The sequence below is a fragment of the Terrapene carolina genome, unplaced genomic scaffold, assembly GCF_002925995.2.
Source record: "Terrapene carolina triunguis isolate 2854851 unplaced genomic scaffold, T_m_triunguis-2.0 Scaffold88, whole genome shotgun sequence".
Taxonomy (NCBI): Eukaryota; Metazoa; Chordata; order Testudines; family Emydidae; genus Terrapene; species Terrapene triunguis.
This window is the reverse complement of record NW_020664439.1, coordinates 2,425,028-2,450,957: the sequence shown is the minus strand read 5'-3', so window position 1 is coordinate 2,450,957 and position 25,930 is coordinate 2,425,028. Positions and strand designations below refer to the sequence as shown.

The window sequence follows — 25,930 nt, the reverse complement described above, 5'->3', positions numbered from 1 at the left end:
GTAGCAAGGATCAAGTCACAAATAGGCCCAGAGTCACTGTAAACCACTGCACTAGTACTTAACATGGATATAGAAATTACAAATATGTTAACATAATTAGTTCTCAGGCAATGATCAAAAATACAATAAGGTCAGCATGAATCTAATAGGATGCTACTAAACCAACCAGCCAAATGTCCTTTAAAGTAGAGTGACTCCCATAAAAACAAAAATAAAATGGCTGGATTGACTGATTTTCCCTCAGGTCTACATTTATAGACCATACGTGGGCCCAATCTACCACTCCCATTCCTGCGTGTAGTTCTGCCCTTTCACTCTTGCCCGAGATGCTTTTGTGAAGGAGGAACAGCACTAGTTGCTAAAAATGAGCTGCAGTGCCAGGGAACAAATCCCCATACTCTCCATGGATGCCTGTATCCAGTGGATGCCTGTACACAGCTTGGGGTTCCCACAAGAGACAAGGCTGAAACCCTATACGATGTGACACTCTTAAACATCCATTGTTCAAACTCTTTCAAGCCTCCCCTGACTCCTTGCTTCATTGGGGTGACCTACTCTGGGAGCTGTATCACTGTCAAGATGCTTCCTTTGGAGTAACTGTCACTCAGGATTGGGATTTTGGAACTCGAGATAAAGGTTTTAGTTTGTTTGTGCAGGGGGCTCTTTCCGTCCACCCACCCCATGTCTTTGTCCTTATGTCCTTCCTCTTCTCCAAAAGAGTCCTAAGGTATTTACTCCTTGCCTCCTAGATTAAGTACCAAAGTGACACTGCAGAAGGCTAACTGGGAACTTTGTCCTCTTGCATTTGTCATTGTTGTCCTGTCTCTTCTTCATCTGAACAATTTGTGCTAAATTTCTCAGCTAGAAGACTTTTATAATGATAAAGAGAAAGAGACACTCTCAAAAATAAAACGCCCCAGTCCTTTCAACACCAGACCAGAGGATAGTAATGTGAACAAAGTGGTAATCTTGTTTCTTCCCTTTAGGGTTCCTCCCAGGATGCCATCTGCCATGTTGCAGTCACTGTGGAGACAAGAAAAGACACCAGTCCCTCAGCTTATCTACTGCTGCTTCTATATACTGGATAACTTACCAGAGACATGAGCAGACATAACTCATGTCTTGTGTTCCCCTTCTTGTCCCATACCCATGTTTCTCCCCCTCACTTCATCCCCTTCCCCACTTCCTGTGATCTGTCCACTTGCCTTTCCAGTCCCTCTTGTTAACACAAAAACTTCACTAAGTCCCCTTTTTATTTTAATAAAGGGCAAAACTCAATGGATGGTCCAATTAAATAAATGCACTTAGATGGAGCTTTATTTATTATTTCAATGGCAGCTTGATGTGTATTTCTGGACAATAGCACTGCTTAGATTGGTAAGCATTTTCAACTGATCAGTATCTTGACCCCTTTTTTATTAACCTGGCAAAGCAAACTTACCCTTGAACCATACACAGGCCAAGTTTTGATCTTCTAGAATAAAGCAATTTGAGTTAGGTGAGCACTAAAGCATCTGAAGTTTTTGCCCAGCATACCTGGTTCAAACAGTGTGAAAGTAATTACAGCATCATGTGAAATTAATACACCTTCTCCTCCATCCCTCCAACTCCCACAAGCAACGTACCGGTGTGGCTGTCCTACCAACTGTCCCCTCTTCGGTTCGATGCTTTCCCTGATGAGGGAGGTCTGAACTCTCCCGGTAGTCTCGGCCCTTGGTAGTCTGCATGTCTAGTACTGCCCGGCTCTTTGTAGGAAGAGGTGGTTTGCTGAACTGTCCCTGACTGCTTGGACCTACTTCAGACCTTGAGGGCTTGACTGGTTTTTTCAGTGGTGCTGGGTTTTCTAAGGAGGCAGTGGGCTTCTGCTTGCCCTGAGCCTTTTCACTTATAGTCTTTTCCTCAGATTGGCTGGAGCAGGTGTAGGACCGGAATCTGGGCGTGGGGATCAGGAAAGGAGGGGATGGCTGCTTGTTGGAAGACTTGCTGCTGTCAGCATCTTGCGGCTTAGTGAGAAGGGCGCCATGATTCGGAATAACTTGGTGCTCCTTTCGCAAGACTGGGGTGTAGTCCTGTTCCTTCTTGGATACCACCTTCCCCTTAGAGCTCATGGCACCGTACAGTGGGTTGTCAAACATCTCGGGCTTCTGCTGGATTTCCTCTTGAAGCAAAGGCTCCGCCACACTTTTTCCCATGTCAGCTGGCCTACAACCAGCAAGGCAATATGAAAATGACAGGTGTAATTAGGAGTGGTCACTGAGTGACTTAAAGAATGGAGAGTGAATAGAAAAGTGACCATGAGAGAATGACGCTGACTGTGCAGAGAGGAAAAGGAGGTGCAGGGAGATAACAGAATACCAGTCAAACCAGTGGGGACAGAACAGAATGGTGCAGGTTTTTTGCTTTGTATAAGCTTTATTGATAGGAAAGCTGAGGATGGGTAGGCATGGTGCTGGGCAAACTCCCCCCAGAGCTCAGTCCTGACAAAACCTGGTTTCTTTTTAAACAGAGATTAGCAACGGAGCCCAATTATGCCAAGTGCTGTGATGGTTTTGAGAAGAGCACCAATCTGATTGAATAAATAGATCTCTTCACTTATGGCGGAGGGGATTGGAATGGAGGTCTCTAGAATGTTAGCATAAGAACTCCTACCACACCAATGTCACAGTTAGGCCATTACAACCAATCTCCTATTGGTACCAATGCCAGGTGGTTCAGGGGAAGGAATAAAGCATCCCTCGAAGCACCCAGCTGCACAGTATCTAATAACTGTGTATTGCAGGGGTGAGAGGGTTACTTTGTGTTCAGTGGAGCCTGCAACCCCTTGAATTAAAACTAACAAAAACCTCATGCCTGACTGAGAGTTGCTGTAGAAAGGGATGGGTGAGGTTCTGTGGGTGCTGCGCTGGTGAGGCTTTCACCAGGTGATCACACGACAGCTTGAACACTCAAAGGGCAACTCTGCTCTTGTTGGACAGAGTGGAATGGGGGATGAATGGCACATGTTCAAGGGAGCTTGTGAATGAGCTCCATTCCTCGCTCCGGATGCCTTTCTTGGACAGTGTGAAGTGGCATTCTGTGTGGGGCAGTGGAGCGGTGGAGAAAGGCAAGGGAAGAAGCAGTAAGGAGTTTTCCGCAGAAGAGGGGGCCAGTGCTTGGGATGGAGGCTCCTGTTAACTCCATTTTTGTAGAGTGGCAAAGGGGTTTACTAGGAAACTACACTCCAGTCCCAGATAAAAACCCATCACAATGGCTCCATTAGAAGAAATGGAATGAGGATGGGGGTTACATGGGTGCGGTATAACCTAATCACTGAGAAGCTTGGAAAACAAGGGATATATATGATGGATGGATTTAAATTCTGCATCAAGGCTGGTGATTACTCCGACACCTGGGCACTAAATTCTGAAACAAACTAGAATTTGCTGAGCTGCACAGAAGTGCAGCCGAAAGCATGGCATGCAAACGTGAGGGTGCACTCCTTCTGCCAGATGGGAGGGGGCTATCCTACACTCTCCCCTTCACTTCTGGGCGGCTAGGGGGAGTTCTCCACCCTTTCTTTCCCCTCTCCCCACAATCGAGGTTGGGAAGGAATTACCCACGGAGCTTTGACTTTGGGCTGTAGCACAGGCCTGAGGAGTTGTCGCACTAGTTTCCCTTAGCATGTGCAGAGCCAGCACCCACCTCACTCACCTTCCCTTTCTGCCTCTAGAGGTCAAGGACCAATGGAGTAACTCACTGCACCTCCAGCCCACCACACAGATAACAAAACCGTGACTGTGCTGGGGTGGGGAATGGGGGAGACCAGCAGAGCACCATTGCCGGGGCAAAGACTCACACATGCTCTTGACTCCTGGGGCCACAACTTCGGTTTGTCGTAGGCTGAATGGATGGTTTTGGAGACAGGGGGGACTGGGAGGAAGGCGTGGAGGTAGATTCCCGGTGTCCCATCACAGGGACGTTCTCTTTAGGCTGCTGGTCATAGGTCCAGAAGGCAGATGGCTGGTCTGATGAAGGGCTCTGCCTAAGCTGGCCGGGTGCAGAGAGTTGCTGAGAGAAAGAGACCACCCCCATATAGTTGGGATTGCTGATGTCCGTGGGGGTGGAGCTGCTGAAAAAAGGGAATGATCAGAGGAAAATACACAGTTCCCTGCCAAAAGCTCTCATGAACAGACAGCTACTAAGGAAAGAGCCTAATGCCCACTGACTGGGACCCTTTTTTTTTTTTTAGGAGGAAAAGATAATGTGGGAGGCTTGTTGGCTGCTCCCTCCTCAGGATCTTTGCAGAGGGGGCTGCCAGGTCAGGGTCACCACTCACCCCTCAACTCACCCCCCAATAGGCTCCTGTGGTGTGAAGTAGTGTGAAGAAGCCCAAAGGCTTCTGGGCCCTGTAGTTCAATGAGCAGATCATAATGCTGCATAGCAGTGTGCAGGCTAGTTCCATGCTACTGCATTCAGAGTACAGAAATCTCGCCTCTCTCTATGGACTGGGAGGGGAAGGCAGCCAACTGCCTAGACAGAAAATGGGTCCTGTGAAATGTATAAACTGAAGCAGTAAGACCTCCTTCCTTGGAGTCACTCTGAAGCGTCCGGTGCCTCGCTGGGAAAGGCACCAGTGTGAGTTCAGCTCCCACGCCCAAGCCGGCAGAGTTAAAGTAGCGAGGTTACCGTAACATGTCATCCTTGCCCTGTGCGTCTGGAGGAGAGGAAGCATTTCCCCGAAAGCGAGCAACAGCTGCTGCTTCTTTAGCCATCAAGTGAGTAGATTTTGATTTTCTGTTGGAGGGAAAGGGCCCTTTTTAGGACAGGGACAGGACCACAGCCTAACGAATCCATTGTCATGTACTGCCTTGTCAGACAGTTTATTCTTGGTTCCACTCTCCTGTGCACAGAAGCCTACCATCATCCCATTCCTTTACTTGGAAAGACAATGGGGGAGATCTTGACTCTGTAGCTGTTACCAGCAAAACCGAGAAGACTGGTAGTTGTAAGCGGGGTACAGGAGCAGCTGTCCAGCTCCTACCAGATCTGTTTTGTAATACACTCACAACCTCCAGTGAGAGCCACTCCTACACTCAGCTCTGAACTGCAGGCTGACCACTTCTGGGGGTCTGAATTATCTGTTGGCTCTTTACCTGATAGATTGCTCCCACTCTTTGGTGAGATCCAGGCTGCTGATGCCCTTTGGTTTCTGCCCAGCAGTCTCATCCCGTTCAATCTTTACAAAATCTGGAGGCAAAGAAGAGGCATGAAAGAGCACATGAGTGGGTCACAGTCTCAGCTTACGACTTCAAATCTCAGGGCTCTGAGCTATGCTGCATTAATGCCTGTATCTAGCTAGATGTCTTAGCCTATCAGAATGTCAGTGCATAGACAGGACAAGGAAGGACGGAGGTCTTCCAAAAGGAAGTCGTGCTGTCTTATCCAATCAGGATCGGATAGCCAGGACATACATCTTCTTAGATTTTAAATAGTGCAGCTATTATTACTGTAATGCCATCAATGCACATCGTGCTTTACTGCCAAGTAGAAGACAAAAGTGCCTGCCCCAAAACACTTGCAACCAAAGGCCTTGATCCTAGACACACTTATGTATCTGCATAATTTTACTCACAGTGATAATTCCAGTGAATTTAGTAGAACTCCTGATGTGTAAAATGAAGTATGTGCATACATGTGTCCTACCTCGGAGGGGTGCTGGGAGAATTAAACAATGTTTGTAAAGGGCTTTCAAAATGTAAAATCCTACAGCAGCAGGCATTTGAGGATGATGAATGTTTAGCAGCATCTCTTTTCTCCAATGGTTGGCTTGAGCATACTACTATTGTCACATATAAATGGTTGAGCCTTTGTGGCTGCTGATACCTACTTTGTTATTTCAAAGCATGAGTCTGCGTGTTAGTTTCTCCTGAGCAGAGAGCAATGGTAATTAATTCCTAGGAATGGAATTTAATATTTTTCTGTCCTCTTTAGAGACTGCAGTAGCCACATTCTGGGCATGGCAGGTATCCAGTTGAGCTGCACTACAGACATTCAAAGTGCAGTTTTTATTACTAACGAAAATACATGGTAACTTTTGTGTTCTGAAGCGTGCTGCCGTGGGATTAAGAGAACAATACCTAGCAAGCTAGAAAAGGAGGCTCATTTTCCTTTAGTTGAGCAACTGCAGTTTGAGAGTCCTTAGTGCCCTTTTCCATGTACCTACAGGTGTCTGGACCAGAGGCAAATCTGTCTCCCTGTTATACAGCCATCACAAGTGGAAAAGCAGTAATATAATTCAACAAACTCTGCCTTAGTGAGAGACAGGTAGAGGGCTCCCTCAGTCTGTTAATTCACATGCAGAAGAAAGAGAAGGACCTGAATGTGACGGCTGTGTTTTTCTGGAATTGCTCAAGTACGGTCCCCAGGAAGAGATTGATCATCTTTGGATCCCAAGGGCCACCATCAAAAGCTATTGGCTATTACGAACTAAAAAATGCTGCTAAAATAAGCTCCAGTTCTTTGACAGGAATCAGATCAGGCCCTTCTGGATAAGATCGCAGTAATCTGGAGTGAGCCCTCCAAGGGCCAGGCTCTTACCGTACAGTTTCTCTCTCTGCTTTCCTTGCGATGTCTGTAACTTGATTTCACCTTGGAAGACCCCTGTTCTCTCACCATGGTGCGTTAGCACAGTATGGAAGGGGACTAGCGATTCTGTAGCTTCTATTCTCAGGGCAATGCAGCCCTCACCTAGAAGATAGGGAGGAAGTCTGGAGCTGAGAAATGACTAGCATTGTCTCTCTCTGTCACTTCAGTCATCTATTATCTCTGTACAAACTGAATAAAGGGACCTTCAAATGTGACTGAAAAGAGAATCTTTGCTTTAAATCACAATATGGATTGTGTGATATCTGCAAACTCAGGGGGGTAAGGAGCATTCACTTCCCTTTTTCAGGTACTCAATAAGGATTTGTACAGGATACTTCAGACACCATTAATGACTTTGGCTCTCTGAGCTTCCATTATTGTTCAGAACAGTTTGTGACCCTCGTCTGAACTAAGCGGATGCCAACAGAGTGGCCCTCTCCAAGTCAGGACTGCAGTCCTTTGGCTGAGCAGAATGTGATAGTGAATTTGGCTGAGCATTGAAAGTGAATTTCTCTTGGACCCTGGAAAAAGTGGTCTCTTATCCATCAGATACGGAGTATGCAAGTGAAGCAGTATTTACAAGTCCTGGATAAACTGAATATGACAGAGAATGAGCTCGGCTCTAATCCCAGCAGGGCACATTTCCTTTAAATCCCTTCATTTTCAGGCTGATCCAGTTTGCACAGATGATGTCTATAGTGCTGATTCTTTTAATCCACATTAGCACAGAATGTTGCACACGGCCTGCATGTCATGTGTATTAAACTCTACATCAGAATACAGAGCACCGTTACACCTTCAGGCTGTAATAATTACTGCCGTTCTCTCCCACTCTTTCGGTGATTTGGAACAATCTAAGGAGAGCTTGACTCATACCCTGCGTTAGAGGTAGGCACTTACCATACGATTCATCACTGTCTGAAGACTTAATGCTGATCAGGATGTGCTGGTCCAGCAGGTACTCCGGGTCTGAAATAATCGGAGTCAGCTGCAAGGACAAGCCCACAGGGGTCAATACAATGGAGAGGAAAGCACACAGAAATAAAGTTCTCCCTTTGTACCTGGGCCTAGACTGAGCAAGGCTCAACCAGACAGGACCCTGAGGATTCCTGCCAATTTAGTGCACAACCCAGCTCTCTTCAATGATGTTTGAAGATGTAAGATCGAACACAATCCATTTCTAAAATACCTCCTTCCCATTCCCAGCTGGGAGGCTGCACATCAGACATTTACACACAGCACCACTGCAGTACTTCCTTTTGACTGAAAATTCCCAGGCGGAGGTGATTTGGAGCCTAATTTCAATCTGCTCCACACTATGTGGCTATCACTCTGTTCACTTACTTTAAGCTTATGGGGGTTGCCCTGCAAGGCCCTGCAGAGCATTCCCCAAACTACCTGGTCAGGCCAGCCTTTCCGAACCCAACAGTTCTCCTCTTGGATTATCCACAAGGGTAGCTAAAGGCTCAGTCTTGCCCAGCCCAAGGGTGCCACTGCTGCAGCTTCTCCAGCCCCTGCCAGTGCAGGGAGTAGAAGAACAGCGACTAGCCCAATAACTGAATTTGGGTCTTTGACAATAGCACAGAATACTAGTGCTAGCCCGTTCATAGTCCTTTTAACATAGGCTTGCCCTCTGGTTTAGAAACAGGTAAATATTTTCTACTATATGCACCTTATTTTTTTTAAGAGGCCATTTCGTCCCTGTGTTGGGAAGAGTTCCACCTTGGAAGAGTGGGGCATTTAACCTGCGCTGAATAAAGCATTTTCCCAATCTGAATGCCTGGGTCTTTTTCAAGGATACCAAGAAGAACCACTGACTAGCAGGACAAAGAAAACATGGAAACTATTAATCTTCATGCTGCTTTCCAAAATGGAGCCTAGCACTTAAAGCCAATTTTTATATGAACAAAAGGTTTGGTTGCTGTTTATCAAACATGCAGTCAGAGGATTTCTCTGAAATGGGTGTGAAAAAATATTTTCCACTTACCTTAGGAAGGGCCTCAATGAACTTCACCACCAGTTCCCCTTCATTCCCATCCTCATTTTCCCCTTCCTGGCTCTTTACAAAGCCTGCAAAGAGTGATGCAAAAGGAGATCATTGGCCAGGCGAGAAAGAGACCTCCCCCACAGCAAGAACTCAGTAGCAAAGATGCCTTCAGATGCTGGATCCCAAAAGGACCTGCTCTGATTTTTTCTCTTTGGGCACAAGATTTTGAAAGCTCTGGGTTGCTTGAGGGCTGGACCTTGAGGTAAATTTGCAAATGACCTTACTGTGTAATTGTTAAGTGATTTTATTTTACAGTCAAACTTGGCATTAAAAGACTCAGTACAGGCATGGACAGGAGGGTAAGAACATGACAGCTCTTCCCACGCCACTCAAGATAGCACACTTTTGAAATTCTAATTTAAGCCTGGCAATACGCTGTTTCCATAGAAATTTATGCAAATTTTGATGCAGCCAAAAAATAATCTTTTCTGGAACTGTCTTTGACACAGCTCTCTGACATGAGGATAATGTGATGAAGCGTACAGCAGAGGCATGCTGTCCCACTTAGAGGACTGGCCCAGCGATGGGGAATAGCGTAACAAACACAGCATGGGCGTGTGGTCTCACATTACATACTCAGCTGAGACTATAGCCCTTTAGCTGTGGAATACAGGATATAATTTTCAGCACTGAAATGCAGAACTATTCACAGAATCATCTCAGTGGAGTTCCTTTCACTTTCATTTGATCCTCTGATTTATTCTGTTGAAACCATAGGAACCAATTAATTAATTAATTAATTTTTACCGAGAGTAGCACAAATTTTAATCCCTTTATTTTGAAAGCACACAATTACTTACAGCAGCATGATTGGAAATGTAATCATTAGAGTGTTCGCTAAGCAAAGATTTTCCTATCTGACAAGCGAGAACACCAAAGTTCTCTCGTTAAAAGAGATGAGCAGATTTCCAAATAAGACTGAAGAAAGGGCACAAGGAAGATCCTTGTCGATAACACATTATTACAACTAAATGGCTGCATTGCTCAGATTTTGTCAGTAACAATATACAGCGACATACAAATCACAACATACCTGTAACATCCCTTGCACCTTCTCTGCAGTCACACAAATAACCTACACTGCCCATTTATTTTGATCAAAGTGAGAGGAAGGGAGTTGATCAAAATAAGCAGAGAACTTTGTAAGGAACAGAGGAGGAGACAGGGAGAACGTTACTTTCTAAGCAGCTGGAGTAGAACTCAATGTAGAATTTGGTCTGGGACTTGGTCTTCAGAGTGGCACAGCAGCTCAGGAATTCTATCTGCCCCTGGAACTCTGTGTACTTGGAATCTAGAAAAGGGAAGGACGCCCATTCAGTTCCAAAAGAACACTAAAGATTGCACATTTTCAATAAGACACTCTCGGAGCCGGGTTTCTTGTTCAATGTATGCAATACATTTATATGAATCTACATATTTCTTGCATGCCCTACCCTTACTAACCATTCTTTGAGACAAACTGTGAGGTGACCCCAACTTCAAATGTAGCAAAGACAGGACTGTGGTCACTGGTCATGATGTCACTGGTGCAGCCTGCCAATGAGAGAAGAAAGGCAGTTAATGCCACGGGTTTCTGTTCTGATCCAAAGAGATGACTGTAATATAATCGTCATTCAGTAGCTTTCCAGAAAAACATAATTGTGTAACTGTCTCTTCTAATCTATGGTATTTCTAAGTCTCCTCATCTTGAAATCTAGGCATCAAACACAGTTATGTAAACCAGTGGTGTGCAAACTGGGTGTGGAGGGGGGCGCAAGAGGTTCTCTTGGGGAGCATGAAGAAACTGGGATCCTGCAGGTTCTGCAGCACCTGCTGCCATAATAGTGGGAGAAGGATAAAAATAGAGTGGGTATTGCAGGGGCGAGACAGGAATGGGATTAAAAAAAAAATAGTCCTGCATTGCAAACAACATAATGTCCCAGCCAGCAGCCGCCACTCTCCAGCTGCCCAGCTCTGAAGGCAGCACCACCACCACCAGCAGGGCAGAAGTAAGTGGGGCAATGCTAGTCAGTATTGTCCTGATTAAATTTGTGTTATATGATTTCCCTCCATGATGTTATTAACACATGTTCCAAACTCCACAGCCCTGCCCAAACTGAGGTTGGCAAACAGGTTTCTCCTTGACAAAGGAATGTGCGCTTGCCTTAATTTGCATTTAAGCAGTAAACAGAGTCATCAAGTGGGGATGGAAAAAAAGAAAGCTCAAACAGGTGAGAAAAAGCCAGCAGGGAATATCCTTCTACATAGATTCTGTCTCCTAGTTCCCAGCTGGAAATGTTTTTCAAGAGGGGGACTGAAACTATAAAAAGGAGGGGCAAACACCCCAAGGGACCACTCTCTCTCCTCCTGCCCATTGCATTCACTGCACCTGACATGACAAAGGAAGCATTCGTTGGACTCTAGGGGAGCGGTCCGGACCTACAGGGTTTGGTCAGTAAGACTGCTGAAAGCATGTGGTGAGAAACATTGCTTGAATCTGATATAGTTTGTTATGTTAGGCATTAGTAAATGTTTTATCTTTATTTTTCTTGTAACCATTTCTGACTTTTATGCTTCATTACTTCTACTCTCTTGAAATCTCTCTTCATAGTTTATAGACTTATTTTACTGTTTTCTCTAATCTAGTGTGTTTAAATTGAAGTGTCTGAATAACTATTTGAGATAATGAGCTGGCATATTATTCCCTTTAAGGAATAATGGACTTACAATATTTTGTATTGTCCAGGAGAGGATTGTGTAGTACAGGACATACATCTCTGGGGGGAATTCTGGGACTGGGGATATGCTGAGTATAACCTGCAGTATAACCAAAGCTGGTGAGGGCCAGAGTGTAACCTCTGGGTGGCTGGCAGGCTGCAGCTACCCACAGATACTCAGGGTATAGCTTGCATGCTGGAAAGCTGTTTGTGAGTGGCCCAGGTGAGAGCTAGTTCATCAAGGCATTGTAAGGCACCCAAAGTTGCAGGGCAGGAGTGACACAGCTACTCATTAGTCTGGATTGTACCCTGGTATGTCACAGTATCCTTGGTTCATCTTTGCAATATAAGCAGCACACCTGAAGAGCAAATCTAATGAGGAAGAAAATGGTGTAGGAACACAGCTCTGTTATTCCCCATTAGAGAACAATTCACAACAAGGTATTCTGAACTGGATGTACTACACCTGTCTGTAGCTGAGGGGTGTTGGCTTGATGTTCTTAGGTTACACTGACATCCAGCAAATACCGTAGGTGCACAAGGAGCCCAGATGCCAATTTTTCCAAAGTAACTTCATTTCCCAAAGCCACACACTGAATTATCTGCGTATAATTTGCCCTCATGGTCACACCAGCCCACTTTGTCAGATGAGATTTCTGAGCATGCCGTCTTCTCACCTGCATGGAGGGTATATTAGCACTGTACTCAGATGGTTGGATGTGGGTGTGATCAATGAGACTCCAGTGCCCAATATCCAAGGGTTTTTAAGGGCTCTTCTGGGATGCCTTTCATTTCTCCCCATACCACAGTGAACCTTGTTCTAGCCAAGAAAGGGTAAAGGTAGCTCTCTTGGAATCCCATCAACCCTGCTGTTAGCATCAGCTGAGGGAGGAATTCAAGAGTGATGTAAAGAACACTCCTGCGCTGGTGCAGGGGATGCTGGAGTTGGGTCTACTGAGTGGAAATACAACATGCTGGCAGTAGACACAGGACTGGCCTGGACTAGTTTTTAATGACTTTGGCACCTTTCATGAGTCTCCCAAGATTGATGGCATTGGAAAGTGAACTCCTCTGCTGTCCACAGGACAGCCACAGCATGGGCAGCAGCAACGCAGGCTTCCCCACGAGCTAGTGGGTCAGATTCTCAGCTGCTGCAAATCACCATCGTTCCACTAACTTCACTGGAGCAAGGCTGATTTCCCAAGAGGAGGATCTGGCCCTCTGTATTTTACCCAGGCTCTGGGAGCCCCACCTGTAGAGAAGAAAGGTAGTTCGGCCTCCAAGACCATTCAATGGGTAGATTGCTGGGATGGCCAGTTGGGATGGGAAGTAGGTGCCTATCAAAGAACTGGATCAAGACAACCAACACATTTCACACTGCATTCTATCCGGGTGGGCTTCTTTGCTGCAAACCAGCCCACCCAGATAGTGCCCATAACGGTCTGGCATCAACAATTATGGAGATCCTGCTGGTACCAGTGCTGGAAACCCTGGCTTGTTACTGCCAAGAGATTAAGGGGGTAGAGTGGGATAAAATACAACATGGTTTCACAAAAGGTAGATTGTGCCAGACCAACTTGATCTCTTTCTTTGAGAAGATAACTGATTTTCCAGCAAAGAAAAGGCAGTAGATCTAATCTACCTGGATTCAGTAAAGCATTTGATACAGTTCCACATGGGAAATTATTAGTTAAATTGGAGAAGATGGGGATTAATATGAGAATTCAAAGTTGCGTAAGGAACTGGTTAAAGGGAAGACTACAATGGGTCATGCTGAAAGGTGAACTGTCAGGCTGGAGGGAAGTTACTAGCCTTGGAACCAATCTTATTTAACATTTTCATTAATGACTATGGCAGAAAAAGTGAGAGTATGCTAATAAAATCTGCAGATGACACAAAGCTGGGAGGTATTACCAATATGAAGGAGGGCTGGAATATGATACAAGATTTAGACGACCTTGAAAACTGGAGTAATAGAAATGCGATGAAATTTAATAGTGCAAAATGCAAGGTCATGCACTTAGGGACTAACAACATGAATTTTGCTATAAGCTGGGAAAGTATCAGTTGGGAGCAAAAGAGGAGGAGAAAGACCTAGGTGTATTGGTCGATCACAGGATGGCTATGAGTAACTAATGTGAAGTGGCTATGAAAAAGGCTAATGCAATCTTAGGATGCATCAGGCGAGGTATTTCCAGTAGCGACAGGGATGAATCATGACCATTATACAAGGCCCTAGTGAGACCTCACCTGGAATACTGTGTGCAATTCTGGTCTCCCATGTTTAAGAAAGATGAATTCAAACTGGAACAAGTGCAGAGAAGGGCTACTAGGATGATGAGAGGAATGGAGACCCTACCTTACGAGAGGAGACTTAAGGAGCTTGGCTTGTTTAGCCTAACAAAATGAAGGCTGAGGATAGATATGATTACTCTCTATAAATACATTCAGGGGACAAACACCAGGGAAGAACAAATGGATATAAATTGGCCATCAATAAGTTTAGGCTTGGAATTAGATGAAGGTTTCTAACTATCAGAGGAGTGAAGTTCTGGAACAGCCTTCCAAGGGGAGTAGTGGGGTCAAAAAACATAACATGTTTTAAAACTGAGCTTTATAAATTTATTGAGGGGATGGTATGGGAGGTTGCCTACAATAGCATATAGCCCATCTGCGACTGGTAGTAGCAAATATCTTCAACTGCTGGAGATGGGGAGGGCTCCGAGTTACCACAGAGAATTCTTTCCCAGGTATCTGGGTGATGGGTCTCACCCACAAGCTCACGGTCTAACTGATCGCCATATTTGGGGTCAGGAAGGAATTTCCCCTAGGTCTGATTGGTAGAGACCCTGAGGGTTTTTCACCTTCCTCTGCAGTATGGGTCATTGGGTCATTTGCTGGTTTGAACTACAGTAAATGCTGGATTCTCTGTAACTTGAAGTCTTTATTGTAGGAGTGGGTGGGTGAGGCTCTGTGGCCTGCAATGGACAGGAGGTTAGACTAGATGATCATGATGGTCTCTTCTGGCCTTAAAGTCTATGAGCTAGATGGTGTCATAACAAACCCTACAGTGTGGCTATAAGCTGGAAAAGAGAATCAAGCCAAGGAAGGAGCATTTGTGCTGCAGCCATCTCAACTGTATTCTGCATATAAATGTATAACAGGCTTCATTTTCCAGCCGCATACTGTGATAATCGGAGACGTAACTCCAAATTGCTTGGTTTATTATCATGTCTCTCCTGTGCTGAGAGCCTGGCAGTGCAAGGAGATCCTACAGACGCCCCTGTGAATCATTTCTGTTTCAGACCAATTGCTTTGCTATCTACAATCTGTTATCTACCCACCATAGGATTGACACACCACGTGCACCATGGGGTATGATTTCCAAAGCACTCGATCACACCAGGACGGCAAATTGAATTTCATCTGCAAACCAAAGGAGAACTGAGGTCAAGAAGAAACGAAAGGACAAGTTCTTCTTAAGAAGAGGAGAGAAATCACTTGCCAAAGGGCTGTGTGCTTGTTCCAAATTATTGTTGTCCATTATTTGGCTCCTTTCAAAACATTACAAATTGTAATCCTAATTTGTGCAGGAAATGGAGAGCGATTTTTAGGTCACTTTTCTCTCTGGATGCTATTTTCCTTACACTAGCATATATTTTTGAATTGAGAGGATTACATTTTAGTTACCACCTACCCCTGTTGCTTTCTGCTTGGTGTATGCATACTTCTCCCGGGTATTTCTTTCAAAACGATAAGTTGGAGCAAAAGTGATCTCTTCTTCCTCTGGAACAGAGAGACAGCTGGTTATTGTTCTGGCTTTAGGAAAGCTCTAGGCCTGGTAAGACGCTCAGTACTCCCCCGTCCCATCCTTACAACATTGCTCTGGCAAAAAGAGTCTTTGAGTGGCCACAGAAAAGTTAAGAGAAGGGTAGAGTTAAGAGTAGAAGAGTACAGAATCTTACCAAATTGCAGAAACACCTTTTGGTCCTTTTTCTCCATGAGAAGCTGGTCAAAACCCAGCAACTCTGGATACTGCTGTTGTTTGATCCTCTGGATAATATTCTCTGCTTCCTGGAAACAAGGAAATGTCAGAGTTGCAGAATGCACTCCACCTTCTTACAAACACTCCCTTGCTAGTGGGCAGGCTATAACACAGGACACTTGTCCATCAAACGACAAACGAACAAAATATGAATGTATACCTGAACACCTGATTCCCATCAGCACCAGACATTCCTACAGTATCACCAAGTCTCGTGCCCATCAAGGATCTACCAAAGTTTTTACAAGGCTTGCCTGTTTCCTAAGTATCTGAACACCTGTTCTGACTAGGTCTGAGCCATTATAGAACAAATTGAGGGGTAAAATGAATGAGCAGAAGGGTGTTCTCCTGGTCATGGCATTCTCTCTTGTTGGCAGCAGGGTCGGTGCTGTTTTGGGAATGGTTGTCATTGGGGAGAACTGGAGAATGATGGTATGTCAGATGGCATCATTAGTAGGCCAATGGCTCATTAATCTCTGGAGAGGAGATATGGTGACAACTTCAGCTCTCTCCCAGTGTCTCTCTGTCTTTTTGCAAGGGGCAGTTAGTTTGGGGCCCCTTCTCCCACCCTTTTCCAGCTCTCTCTCTCTCTTTTCTATGTTCCTCTAGATCAGAAGTTGACAACACTTTTAACACAACTAAAGGCAACATCTGCCACTTCAGGAATTCTTGTATCTGCTTTTCTGAACAGCAAGGAATCAGGAGGGGCTGCTAACCGATGTAGGTTGTTCCACGCGGTAGTTCAAGTCTCCCAGCCAGAAGAGATGAGTAAAGCGGTGGGTGATGTTAAATGGACTCAGTTTCTTATCTCCCAGTGTCAGGAAGCGCAGAATGTTCATGTAGTTCTGGTTTCGCCTAACAAAACAAGCAAAGACTGCCTGTCATACTCTGTTGCCATTGGGTTCCTCAGTGCTAGGGGCTGACAGAGACTGCTGCTTTAGCATGCTGGAGACAGTTAGGCTCAAAGTACAAGAAAGATCAGGTTTTTAGCTATCATTCTTTAGAGAACCCCACACTTCCACTTCACATAGACCCTGATGACAGCTACGGAGCCCTTGAATGCTCAGGGATGCCCCGGTGAGGGAATTTGGGCACTGGCAATTGAAGAAGTTGTCAGTAATTAGTGCATTATCACTGCACCTTCCTTGGGAAAGGGAAACAAACTATAAAAAGAAACCAGGACTGTGCTGCTTCAGCAATCAGAGAGTCATTGCCAGGTGAGGGAGAATGCCCCGGTGCAGGCACTCTAGGACAACAACGCACTGCACCGGCAACCTCAGCAAGTCCTGGAATAGGGGACAGGAACGGACTTCGTATCATATGCGGCTATGGTGATTCTCAGGTGCTGCATGGCAGCCTGATGGAGGAGGCACAGTAATTTAGAGAAGCTCCTGACTGCTCCATTTTGTGCTGGAGGCTGTTTCTGTTCCCAGAGAAGCCTAAAATCAAATGGGTGCAAAAGCTGCTCTAATGCCACCCTTGATCCCTCCGCAGGGCTGTGCTTTTCTGTGCTGCGCCTCCTGGCGGCCCAGCACAGAATCTTAGCCATCATTTTTAAACAAAGCAAGAAATAAAAAGGTTCTTGGCTAGATTCTGGCAGCCACTCCAGGCACCTGGGAATCTCCCAGCTGGCAGAGCTCTTGTACAGCAATTCTATGCCACCCCCTTGCTCGACCTAGACCTGATGCAGGGGATGTTCCCAGGAGAGAGGCAGCATGACCAACACATCTTTCCATCCCAGCTACCCTTAGCTGCCCAAATGGCTTTTTCAGGCTTCTCCAACTTACACCAGGGACTGGACAGGCCCCAGGGCTACAAAGCCACAGTCCCGTGGCTGTTGCGCGGCACACTGCTTGGCCAGACCGCAGGCTCCATCTCTTTCTATTGATAATGTAACAGCTTGGGGAATGGGATTACCTACCAGAGACACATTTCTCTGCTCCACACTCGACCCTGTTGGGGCATCCTCTCCCACTGTTCCCTGCGACGCCCATCAGCCTGGGAGGATTGGGCCCTGGTGATACCATGAATGGACATCCACTCTCCACCCTCCCAGCCCTCTCTCAGTGTACCTCGGCCCACAAAGGAGACAGTGCCTCCTGCTGGCACTAGGGAGATATTTTCACTCTCCACATTGTGCTTGTGCAGAAAAACCTCCCAGTTTCTCTCTAGACAGCGCAAATCATCAAGATGTTTCCATGACATATAGTGGCAGTTCCTCAGGCTAGGCCAGGTGGGCCATGCCTACGCTGCTTTGGGTAAGATACGTGGGATATCTCTCCACAGCTCTGAGAACACCTATCTATTTCCTCTGCCCACTTTCAGATGCCAGCAGCTTCCACTTCTGGTAAAGCCAGGGTTACTGACCAAATGGTGATGTACTGATCAGTGTTCTCTCTAATTTTTCCCAAAATGAATTTTGTTATTGCACCAATATGGAGGTGATATCACACATCACCTCCATATTGGTGCAATAACAAAATTCATGTGGCGGGATGGGACCAAGGGGTTCGGAGTGTGGGAGGGGGCTCAGGGCTGGGGCAGAGGTGCAGGAGGGTGAGGGCTCCGGCTGGGGGTATGGGCTCTGGGGTGGGGATGGGGATGAGGGGTTTGGGGTGCAGTGGGGCTCCCCGGGGCTATGGTGTGGAGAGAGGACTCTCTCCAGCTCTCTCTCCCTGTAGCAGCACCTGGGCTGTGGGGGAGAGGCACCTCTCCCCTGGCTGTAGCAGGTCCAGGCCGGGCTGGGTTGGGTTGGGTTGGGGCCAGGGGATGGGCACCTGTCCCCTGGCCGTGGCAGGTTCAGGGCCAGGCTGGGTCGGGACTGGGGGAGGGGTGCTGTGGCAGGTCCGGGGCTTTGGTAGAGGCATCTCTCCGTGCCACAGCCCTGAGCGCCTGCACAGTGCTTAATAGACAGCTGCGTGGCCATGCAGCTTAGAGGGAACTTAGGCACTGACTGGGGTACTCAGCAGCTTCTAGTCTAGTGAGCCAAAGCTGCATTCACAGTGAACATATAATAGATTTTAAGGCCAGAAGGGACCATGGTGATCATTTAATCTGACCTCTTCCATAGCACAGGCCAGAGAACATTACCCAGCAACTCCTAACATAAGAACAGCCAGACTGGGTCAGACCAATAGTCCATCTAGCCCAGTATCCTGTTTCTGACAGTGGTCGGTGCCACGTGCTCCAGAGGGAATGAACAGAACAGAGCAATTAGAGAGTGATCCATCCCCTGTTGTGCAGTCCCAGCTTCTGGCAGTCATAGGTTTAGGGACACCCAGAGCATGGGGTTGCATCCATGACCATCTTGGCTAATAGCCACTGATGGACCTATCCTCCATGAACTTATCTCATTCTTTTTTGAGCCAGTTATACTTTTAGCCTTCACAACATCCTCTGGCAATGATTTCCACAGGTTGACTGTGAACATCAACACCTGCACTTGAAAGGCAATGACATATTTCACCTGTGTTTCTTTTCACTTCCTGAAGTCAAATGGCTGTTAACAAACCCTAAGGAGGTTCCATTAAACATGAATGAGACTCCCACAGCTCCTTTATTGCCTGGGAAAAACAAGAAGCAAAAAACATCAAGAAATCAATCCACCTCCAGGCTGAGCAGTAGAAAGATAATAAAGAACATAACACTTTTTAAGTGAAGTGGGGGATGGGGTAGAGGGAGAGGCAGACTTAATCAGTGCAGGAAGAATTATCACATATAGAACAATGTTCAGGGGAAGTTTTTCTGAAGAAGGCAAAATAAATAAATTTTAAGAAAGCTAATTTAATTTCCATCTGCAATCCAGAAAGGGGGATCCCTCCCACTCAGGCTGAAGTCTTTAGTGGGGAAATTTATGAGCCCAGAATTGAGTAGGAAGACAATTTTTCCCTCCCACAACCCACTCTCAGGGGAGGGGGTGGAAAGAGGTGGGGAAGAGGCAGGGGGCGGGAAGAGGAGGGGTGGGGCTTGGAGGAAGGGGTGGAGTGGGGGCAGGGCCTGGGACAGAGCAGGGGGTCGAGAGGACGTCAGGGTGTCTATGCTGGGATTCATATATGCCTAGTTGGGGAAGACCAGGGTCACTTCAGCATGACCCAGAGTGATCTTGCTGAGAGAGAACTGTTCATTTCAAGAGTTCCCGTGGGCACAGAGTGGATGACGCTCTGATTAGATTTGCTTCTGTCTCCTTACCCAGCGTGTTTGCAATTCCTGTCTTCACGTTGTCTGTGCAGATATGGCTTATCCGGTTCTCATGTTCTGGCTTGGCCAGGACGACAATCCTGATGTTCCAGAGCGTATGGATTGCTATCTGTCAGGGGATGGGAAACTGATGGTTATATCATGGCACAGAGACACCAGACACATCTGGTCTGTCCAAGGCTTTCCCAACCTACTCGGACTCACTGACTGAGATTTTTCTTTGAGCGATGGACCCATGTTCTTAGATTGTGTGGGTGGGGAGAACATGTGCAATTCCTAGCATGCAGATATGCTCAAATTAATCCCTAGATTACCTTGGTTACACAAAAGACAACTTCATTTGTTCACAGGCAAATTCTAAGAGCCACTTAGGGGTCCAATACACAGTGACCTTTCAGATACGATTAAAACTATTCCTCACCCTCACTGAAACTCAGGAGTGGTCGAACATGGTTGTAACACAGTTTGGTCAGTCCTAAACTTTATTATAACCTGGAATAAAAAGTGCCAGAGTCCACAGAGGGAGAGAGAGAGAGAGAGGCCAGAGCAGTCTCAAAAGATATGCCAATAATTTTAAAATGTTCTCCTCTAAGAGGGACGTTCCCATGGCACAATGGCCTAATTGCAGGTAAGTGTGCTACTGTGGGGGAAGGGGTGGATCCAAGGCCAAGATCCATCCTTCACGCCCCAGCTGGAAGGCACTGGGAGCACTGGGGCTGGCTCTGTGCTCAGACTCAGACTGCTCCAACAATGCCTTCGCCATCTAGCTGATTCAAAAGTAATGGAGTCCATAGACATGTTCAGTCCCCTCTCTGTCAGCAGGATGGTCCCAGTAATGTGGCGCTTCGAGAACAGGGAGGCGTGGGCCTGGAGGCTGGTTATTCCTATGTCTCTCCTAGCTGCTAGGGGAGTGTGCTATCCTCACTTTGCTCTGAGCTGACATGATTCCTCACCATTTTAAAGCTGATACTGGTGATTTCCTGCAAGGATTGTCTCAGAACTTCCAGCCATTCCTTCTCCCCTTGGGGGTCCTCCTGGGTGCCAATGACATAAATGTCATGGGGGATGTAGTCAGCAGAGTCATCCCGGGTCTTTCCCTGCCCCTTGGAGAGAAACCAGGATGTGATCTTCTTTGGAGGAGGAGCAGCACCTTTAGCAGCAAATCCAAAACCACAGTGAGTCAAAAACACTTGCCATCAAAACCTCGAGGCTACACACAGCATGGGGATAAAAAGGCACACAAACCTACGGAGCTATGCACATGTGCAGGGGGAGACAACAGACTTTATGCTCAAATGACGTACTATGGGCCCGGCAGAGGGGAAGCCCTAGATGATGGAGTTGGTGCTATGCCACCTCATTCCTGGGGAAAAGGGGGCATTGGCAGGAACATCTCTGTGCTCTGACAATTCCCATCTGTTGGAGCTGCCAATGGAAGCCACTGGCAGCCAGCTGTCACTGGCTATTTGGCTCGAGGCTGGGACGTTCCAAAGACAGCTCCAAGGCTGGGGAGCTGCAAGGGTAGCATAAAACTTGCCTTTGCCCCCAGCCGTCAGCTGCCCTGAGTTCATTGTGGCTGCAGCTGAGGATCAGGGACTGTGAGATTAATGGCATTAACCTATCAGCTCACAGCCATCAGAACAAATGCACATTCCCAAAATGGGAAAAACAGATTAATTTGGGATTCCACAGACAAAGAGCCCTGCTGTTAAATTCTCTTTTCAATCCCGAGGGTGGTTTCTCCTAATCACATGCAGAAATAGCTGGAGTGCAGTGACTGGACACCCTCCTTTTCCCCCGACCATGGTCACATTGGCATTATGGCCCTTTTATGCTGGAGCAATGCAAAGGGGCCACAGTGCATGCAAAAACCTAGAGACTCAATTCCTCTCCTGTCCCAGTGGAACACGGTCCCTGTGAGCGAGTCCCTTACTGAGGCTACGTCTTCACTACCCGCCTATCCGGCGGGTAGCAATCGGTTTATCGGGGATCGACTTACCGAGTCTCGTGAGGACGCGGTAAAATCGATCCCTGATGGCTCTACCGTCGACTCCGGAAATCCACCTCGACAAGAGGCGGTAGCGGAGTCGGCGGCAGCGCGGCAGCGGTCGACTTTCCCGCGTCCTCACCGCCAGGTAAGCCGACCTAAAATACGCAACTTCAGCTACGGTATTCACGTAGCTGAAGTTGCGTATCTTAGGTCGGAAGTCCGCTGTAGTGTAGACCTAGCCTCTGAGTGAATAGGAAATGCGGAGTCCATCAGACCCCACGTGGAAGCAGGCCAATGTCAAGCTCGAAATAAGTGTCTGGAGGAACGTATGAAGGACTAGATGAGAAGGCAGCACATACCCATGTTCCAGGTCCCAATGAAGATGGTGATCATGTCAGGCTCTGGTTGCTCAGAGTGTTTATTCTTCATCTGCTGCAGAAGCTGGCAGAACCCTTCTCTTTTCTACACCCAGAGGAACAGAGAGACAACTAATGAGATGGCTGTCTCGGTAACCAGAATCTCAGCTTCTTCTGAAAGAAGAACTAATTGAATAGGGAAGTGCCCAGAATATCTAAAGGCAAGATCAGCCTTATCTCTACTAGTCTGCAGGGAGGTTGCTTTGTTTATGGTACCTTCTTAGAAGAAAAGGTGTGTTGTTAGTATGTATTAACTAGCGTGTTCTAAAAGCCTAGTGTAGACAAGGCAATGTACTACTCTGACATGTGTTAAACTGGTCAGGTTAAAGCCTAGCACATGGTAAAGGCAGTGTGCCTTGTCTACACTGGAGTTTCCAAACACGGAAGCTAGCATGTGTTACATCACACTCTGATATCCTAGTCTAGACAAGCGGGATTCAAGGCTGGTGAATGATTCTGGTGTAATTGCTCCACGGCTGACTCCTGCCTTTTGCCAGCCACTGAGCATCCAATTAATGGCGCAGCCCTAATCTGCCTCCTTCCCTTTCCCAGACCTTGATTGGTAGAGGAGGGGTTATTATTGCACTGTTGCTGCACATGTCCTCCATTCTCTCCTGCATTTGCTGGATGCTCCCACATTATATGATCAATCTCACTTATGCAGAGCAGATTAAAATCCTATAAATGCCCTGGTTAGTCCTGTGCCAAGGATCATTGCCCTCAGGCCCATCCCAGTGCTCCTGGGATAAAGTGAGGAAAGACATTGTCGTGTACCTTAGAGTCAGCGAAAACATATTCTTTCCGCTGCGTTTTCTCTCTTTCAGTCTCCAATACGATCACCAGTTTGTTAGGGAACTTCTGGGACTTGATGAGCTGCAGAACTAAGCAGAGGCTGGGTGTCAACTGCAGAAACCAGAGTCCCAGAAACTGTATCTGCAGAAACCAGAGTCCCAGAGAAATCCTTCTCTGCTCACTAGAACTGGCCGCAGGAAGCAGCATGCTCCCAGAGATTACTCATTCAGAAATCTGAGGCTCTCTTTGCCCTGCATTGGGAGACCCCCGCTGAGCACACATTCTTGTCAATTCCAGGGCCGCCCAGAGGATTCAGGGGGCCTGGGGCAAAGTGGGGGAGTGGACATACTCACCGGGCAGCGCTCAGAGTCTGCGGCGGCGGGTCCTTCAGTCGCTCCGCGTCTTCGGCAGCACTGAAGGGCCCCCTGCTGCCGAAATGCCGCCGAAGACCCGGACCGCCACCGGGTAAGTAAAAATTAAAAAGGCGCCTCTAGCCAGGAAAGGGATTCTCGGCCAGGGCTCACGGGGCCCTTGCGGGGCCTGGGGCAAATTGCCCCACTTGGCCCCACTCTGGGCGGCCCTGGTCAATTCTGCCTCTGAAAAAAGGGTTTATACAGAGCCTGGAACCAAAAACATGGCAAAGATGGTTTCAGTGGCTTCAGCACTGAGACCCACCAACAGTACTTCAGCTCTAATAACTGTTCCTGATGTGCAGAGACTGCAATTGTTGCTAGGCCTCTATGGGACACATGGGGGAAGGAGGAGAGCTCCTCTTGTGCAGCAGCACCAGAGACAATCCGGTCCTTTAAGTCTGGCCATTTCTCAGCGTTTTGATTAGTTCTGTTCAGCTGGTCATTGTAGTGCTCTCACACAGTTGTTGGAATGGCTCAGCAGAAATAACATGCAGGTGCAGTCAGCAAGGGACTTTCCTCCAGGGGTTACATTTATACCCTGAAATCAAGAGTCACAAATAGCTCCTTCTGCCTGGTGTTCAACCCAACCTCGTGCCCTTTCTGCATCCCAAGCAGACAATTTATACTCCTTCCTGTGAGCATCTGTGGAAGGGAAGGTGAAAGCTGATCTGATGGTGAAGATGGTTCGGTCCCATGTACATCAGCAGCTAAGCAATTCTGAACTCCAGCTGGGGAAAATCAGCGGTGGAGGTGTAGCTCAAAACTATGGTCAGTAATGGGTCGTTTTCCTAGTGAGGATGGAGCCTGAGTTGATAGTTCTGCCTTTGCTAATCTCTGCAGTGTTTGAAGTTAGAGGCCAGAGAGGAATTGGAAAAATAACTTTTCCCTAATAAAAATCTTTCACCAATTGTTTTAGCAGGGACCTAACCAGGGATAAAAAGAACTGTTTTAAATGGGCTTTCACAGCAAACAAACAACTACCACCGCTCTCCCCTAATGACACTAACACCATGGCTACACTGCAGGTGCTACAGCAGCACAGTTATGGCATTGTGTAGGTTACAGCGACCAAAGAGGTTTTTCTGTCACTGTAGGAACTCTACCTCCCCGAGCAACAGCAGCTAGGTCAACGGAAGCATTCGTCTGCCAACCTAGCAGCATCTACACCAGGGATGAGGTGGGTCTAGCTACAGCACTCCGGGGTATGGATTTTTCACACCCTGAACGCCATAGCAATGTTGACCTAAATTGTGCAGACCAGGCCAAAGTAACAAACCTGACAGCAGTACAAACAGCCACTGGCTGAGCACTGATCTTGAGAGCAAGGACACTAATACCTTCTCAAGACCTTACTTTTCCAAACAGATCCTTTTGTGGGTTCAGCATACCTAGGAAAGAGATGGACTCATACCAGTTTTGGCCTAACATCTCTGAGATGTTTATATCTTTGCGGCTTATCTCTTTGATCTATACTAGGCAGAAATTGGAAATACCTTTGATCAAGGGACGCTGTTTTCCTTGCAGACATGCTGCCATTGTCTTAACTTAACTGAAAGCCATGGGACTGTAAACTAACTCTCAGAAAGAGCCATTTACCACAGCATTGACTTCCCATTCACTGAAAACTGCCTTGGAGACAAGCAATCTAGGTTTACTGGTGCCTTGCAGTAGAACCAAACTCTCAGCATAACAGACTAATATACACATTGGACCAAACCTTGCTCCCACTGAAGTCAATGACAAAATTCCCATTGGGATCTAGAGGACTAACCCCTTATTTGTGACTCAGGGTAACTTACTTTTCTTATGGTTATAGAACTTGTCTTCAGGACCATCCTTGGCTTTCTTAATAATCAATTTCCCCAGCTCCACATCAACTTTGAGGTGTATTTTCTGGGAAATTCCTAGAGAATCTGCTTTCACCTATTGGAAAAGGGAGAGATTTCTCATAAGCCATTTTTCTAAACCTCAGTCAATTGTACTAGGAAAAGCAATACCTAAATCAATGCACAGAGAAACATCTGCATGGCCTGACCCACTTACATCACTCCAAACAGAGAGCTTTAAGACATGGCCCCTACTATAGTACCATAGAGCACCAAGGGACCCCAGGCACTGAGATATAACTGTATTATCTCTACTGTAGCAGAGCATAGTATCCAGAAATTTAAGACACTGAGACATTCCTACATGTCTTGTGTTCTTCTGTAGTATGATAAGCATTGCTGACGAAGTCTATTTACCTCAAAGGTTACAGGAGGGATGAGAGAACGCCGATGTGTTGAATCAGGTCCTTCAATCAACAGTGTTTTCACCTGTAAAAATTCATGCATATGGGTATCTATTTGGTGACTCTACACTTCACTTGAGGGGGATCAGAGAAGGGAGTAATAAAGGCATCGCAGGAGAATTCTCATTACAGAGGTGGATTTCACTGATGATGAAAGAAGCATAAATAAAGCCAAAAGCAGATGGGAACACAAAATAGTTATACATCTCTACCTTTTCTTCAGCCGAGGACAGCAAAGAGATCAGCTGATTGAGCTTCAACACAACATTGACTGGACTGGCTTCCCCAAGCAACTGGTAAAAATAGCATTAAAAAAAGAAGAAGAAAAAAAAAAAGAGAGAGAGAGAGAACCATGAGTACCAGACCCAAAGAATCTCAGAGTTCACACCACCTTCCAGAAACAGCTGTTAGCAGCAGTGT

General features: G+C 46.6%; 1 protein-coding gene across 1 annotated transcript in view; it reads right to left on the bottom strand.

The window, feature by feature from the left end:
• The window catches only part of INPP5D (inositol polyphosphate-5-phosphatase D), a 35,775-nt gene continuing 9,845 nt past the window's right edge, over window positions 1–25,930 (bottom strand). The window contains exons 4-25 of the mRNA XM_029911149.1: window positions 25,723–25,803; window positions 25,464–25,535; window positions 25,020–25,143; window positions 22,790–22,896; window positions 21,959–22,061; window positions 20,563–20,759; window positions 19,601–19,718; window positions 18,879–18,975; window positions 16,129–16,267; window positions 15,333–15,441; window positions 15,065–15,153; window positions 14,712–14,793; window positions 10,115–10,204; window positions 9,849–9,962; window positions 8,612–8,694; window positions 7,525–7,612; window positions 6,577–6,726; window positions 5,133–5,226; window positions 4,666–4,773; window positions 3,836–4,105; window positions 1,626–2,202; window positions 1–1,023 (exon numbers count right to left, since the gene is read on the bottom strand). Of these exons, the coding sequence (XP_029767009.1) occupies window positions 1,021–1,023; window positions 1,626–2,202; window positions 3,836–4,105; window positions 4,666–4,773; window positions 5,133–5,226; window positions 6,577–6,726; window positions 7,525–7,612; window positions 8,612–8,694; window positions 9,849–9,962; window positions 10,115–10,204; window positions 14,712–14,793; window positions 15,065–15,153; window positions 15,333–15,441; window positions 16,129–16,267; window positions 18,879–18,975; window positions 19,601–19,718; window positions 20,563–20,759; window positions 21,959–22,061; window positions 22,790–22,896; window positions 25,020–25,143; window positions 25,464–25,535; window positions 25,723–25,803 (2,895 nt within the window). The 3' untranslated portion in view covers window positions 1–1,020. The remainder of the gene's footprint in view (window positions 1,024–1,625; window positions 2,203–3,835; window positions 4,106–4,665; window positions 4,774–5,132; window positions 5,227–6,576; window positions 6,727–7,524; window positions 7,613–8,611; window positions 8,695–9,848; window positions 9,963–10,114; window positions 10,205–14,711; window positions 14,794–15,064; window positions 15,154–15,332; window positions 15,442–16,128; window positions 16,268–18,878; window positions 18,976–19,600; window positions 19,719–20,562; window positions 20,760–21,958; window positions 22,062–22,789; window positions 22,897–25,019; window positions 25,144–25,463; window positions 25,536–25,722; window positions 25,804–25,930) is intronic.